At 40.7% G+C, this 3,250-nt stretch overlaps 1 protein-coding gene across 5 annotated transcripts in view; it reads right to left on the bottom strand.

Moving 5' to 3' along the window:
• The window catches only part of Usp33 (ubiquitin specific peptidase 33), a 47,632-nt gene that overhangs the window by 34,319 nt on the left and 10,063 nt on the right, over window positions 1-3,250 (bottom strand). For 3 of the 5 annotated variants that reach the window (XM_028754332.1, XM_028754333.1, XM_028754331.1), the window contains 2 exons: window positions 631-765; window positions 414-467 (listed from right to left, as the gene is read on the bottom strand). In XM_028754332.1, the coding sequence (XP_028610165.1) occupies window positions 414-467; window positions 631-711 (135 nt within the window). In that variant the 5' untranslated portion in view covers window positions 712-765. Of the gene's footprint in view, window positions 1-413; window positions 468-630; window positions 766-1,527; window positions 1,637-3,250 lie in introns of all 5 variants that reach the window. The other 2 variants (XM_028754329.1, XM_028754330.1) reach the window with 1 other exon arrangement.

The following is a 3,250-nucleotide window of genomic DNA, read 5'->3' as shown; positions in this document are numbered from 1 at the left end:
TAAGTATATAAGATGAAGGTGTTTTATCACAAGCACATTGTTTACAAACAGCACTAAATAAGATTTACACTGAAGTTTGGATTCTATGTTTTAATTCAATGATTGGATTACTTGCATAGTTAGATAACATAATTAAAAGGTATTAAGCACAAAGACAAGATTAAGTATTTCAATACTGAATGTTATCTCACCTCCAGTAGAAGGTAAGCACAGACATACCTGAGTGGTTTACTAAAGGCTCTAAAAGCGTACTTCAATTAAAATCCATCCAAAGTTTGAACTTTCACTTTTTTATTAGTTATGTTTTAAAAGTATACTCATATAAAGTTATTTTATATATCAAAAATTGTTATTAATATGTATAAATTTCCAAGTGCAAACTTTCAGGAAAACACACACACATACACACATACCTCCAGGCACGCCCACAGGTTTGGTCCCCTGACTTTACAGTCCTGACAAGCGCCCTAGGAAAATAAACACAGGAGACATTTGCTGTGTCAGTGCAATCAGACATACACAATTCACTGTAAGGACATATATTTTTGAATGTGACACAGAGTAGTCTACTAATTTACTTAAATGTGTATTTAAGTATGCCAATTTAAGGGATGGCACTGTGTAACTTACATGGGATTTCTGTATCAAATCCTCCTTTGTTATTTCACCAACCGAATCCAAGTGTGGACAATGAGTTCGAAAAGTCGTCATTTTCTTACAGTTTCTTTTCTTCTCTTTCTCAAGGCTTTTCAAATTAGGCAAAGCCTACAGGAAAGGTGACCCAAAACTTAATTACAAAATTTTAACAAGCTAAAAATGTTTAAACCAAAAGATAAAACAAGGAATATACATACTCTCCCTGCAAAATACGTCCAGCCACACCGGAAGCAGGTATAATAAATAACCCTTCACTCACTGACAGACTGACTGGCTGACTGGCTGACTGATCTGAGACAAAGTTTCACTGTGTAGTGTGGCTGCCCTGGAATTCACTGCATAGACCAGACTGGCCTGAACTCATAAAAGACCCTCTGGTCTCTGCCTCCCAAGTGCTGGAAATAAAGATGTCCCACTACATCAGGCTTGTTTTGACTGTTTTTTTGAGACAGAGTCTCAGCAGCTAGCTTTGGCTGTCCTGGAACTCGTTATACAGATCACACTGGTCTCAAAATCATCAAGATCAACCTGCCTTTGCCTTCCAAGTGCTGGTATTAAAAATGTGTTCCACCACACCTGGCTTAATAGTTCTTTGAGAATTTCATATATCTGTGACCATATTTTCTCCCTTTTTCAACTCTTCCCAAATCCACCCCTCCTTTCCTACCCACCAACATTTGTGTCTTTTGTTTTAATACCAATCAAATGCAGTTTGTGCTGCCTGTATATTCTTGGATGTATGTGTGTCCTTCCACTAGAGCATGGTTAACTTAGGCTGGGACGACACTCAAAAGAACAAACTTGACACAGCCTCCAAGAGCAACTATCAGCTGCAATAGCTCTTTGGCAGGGAGTGGACTTCGTGCTCACCTCCCTCTCTGTGCTGGGTTCTGTGCATGATGTCATCGCCACTGCTCTGTGGTCTCCGGGGGTTTCCTTTTGATCATCCACCACTGTCTCATCCACAAGATCCCAGAGCCTTGGGAGGAGAGTATGGTACAGACACCCGATTGGAGGCTGAGTACTCTGCACTCTCTTATTCTCTATCCCTCTAACACTGTGGGCATGCTAAAAATAAGAGCTTCTCTGATGAGGATTAAGAGATGTATTAACCAGCCTGACGGTGGTGATACACCCTTTAATCCCAGCACTCAGGAGCAGAACTCTTAATTCAAGGCCTGCCTGGTCTACAGAGTGAGTTTTGGAATCCCTGTCTCAAAACCAAAACCAAACAAACAAAAAAAGGGGTATATCAATCTATGGCTGTAACACTAAGTTATTACAAGTCAGTTTAATACTGTGTTCATTAGCAGATGGCAGGTTCTCCCCCTGGGGTCCATGACCTATCTAGCTAGAGGTAATTTGTCCCAGTAATGGCACCAAATATGAGTTCATCTTGTGGGATGAGCCTTAAATGAAGTCAGAAAGTAGTTTGTTCACCCACAGCGCTCACCAGTGAGCATGTCTTGCCAGGACAGCTGTTATGGTAGCTTGCACAGTTCACAGCTGGGTAAGAGTGATGATTATGTTTCTCCTTCACCAGTACACACAGAAACTTCCAGAACTATGAAAGGACACCATTAAGGATGAAGCATCCATGTGAGTACTAGCTTTCCACCTCCACATTCCATGGCTCAATGGTATACGCTGTCTACAGCAGTAGCATCTTACCAACCAGAGAGTACCAGGACTCAAACCAGTCATCCTTTGACTTCCTCACACACACTGTGGGTACATGTGAGCCTATACTCATATACACATACATACAATAAGCAAATTGAAAAATGGTCATTTTTAACATTTGAAAAATATTAACCAAATCACACTGTGGACTTCAGGGCATGAAATTCAATTTAAACACTTGTTGATGTTCTTATTCATGTTTTTAAGAAAATCCTTGGCAATCTTTTACACCCATTTCTCATCCTCTCCTCTCCTTTTTGTACCCAAGTACATGTACTGTCAGTCAAGAAGGAAGAACTGGGTTCAATTACCCTCTCACCTTAAGTAACTCAAAATGTAAACAAACGAAACATATAAAGCAATGGTTTTTAGGTACCAGACAACATACAACATAGAACAGTGACTCCAGCAAAATTAAAATGAGTTATAGCACTCTGACCAGCCTCTCAGGCCTAGAGAGAACTTGTAGGTCTCAGAACAGAAAGGTGAAACACCAACAGCTGAGCCATCTCAGACAATTCAGGAAGCTCAGGGTGATTAAAGTTCACAAAATACAGTCTCCCAGAAAAAAAAGCACAGAGACAGTAGTAACCAATCTCTGCAGGGTGACAGGGACTGCCAGTACAAACTCACTCCCAGCTCTAATGAGTGCACAGCTGGGACACAAGAACAAGCAAGACCCAGAGGCTGGAGAAGGGAAACATCACTCATCCTCAAAGCCTGACAGGCTGTGTGTTGCCACCAGCCACATCTCAAAGACTGCTAAACAGAGGTAACAAAGCATTCCGATGGCAGCACCTCAGCAATGAAGAACAAAGTCTTCCCCATTCTAACTAAATACTTAAAGATATTCTGGTACTGCCTTCTAAAACCTCAAAGGGAAGTCTTCACAAAAAAGTAAGAAAGAAAG

The sequence above is a fragment of the Grammomys surdaster genome, unplaced genomic scaffold (assembly GCF_004785775.1).
Source record: "Grammomys surdaster isolate TR1022 unplaced genomic scaffold, NIH_TR_1.0 125996, whole genome shotgun sequence".
NCBI classification, from domain to species: domain Eukaryota; kingdom Metazoa; phylum Chordata; class Mammalia; order Rodentia; family Muridae; genus Grammomys; species Grammomys surdaster.
This window is presented reverse-complemented; position numbering and strand designations above follow the sequence as displayed.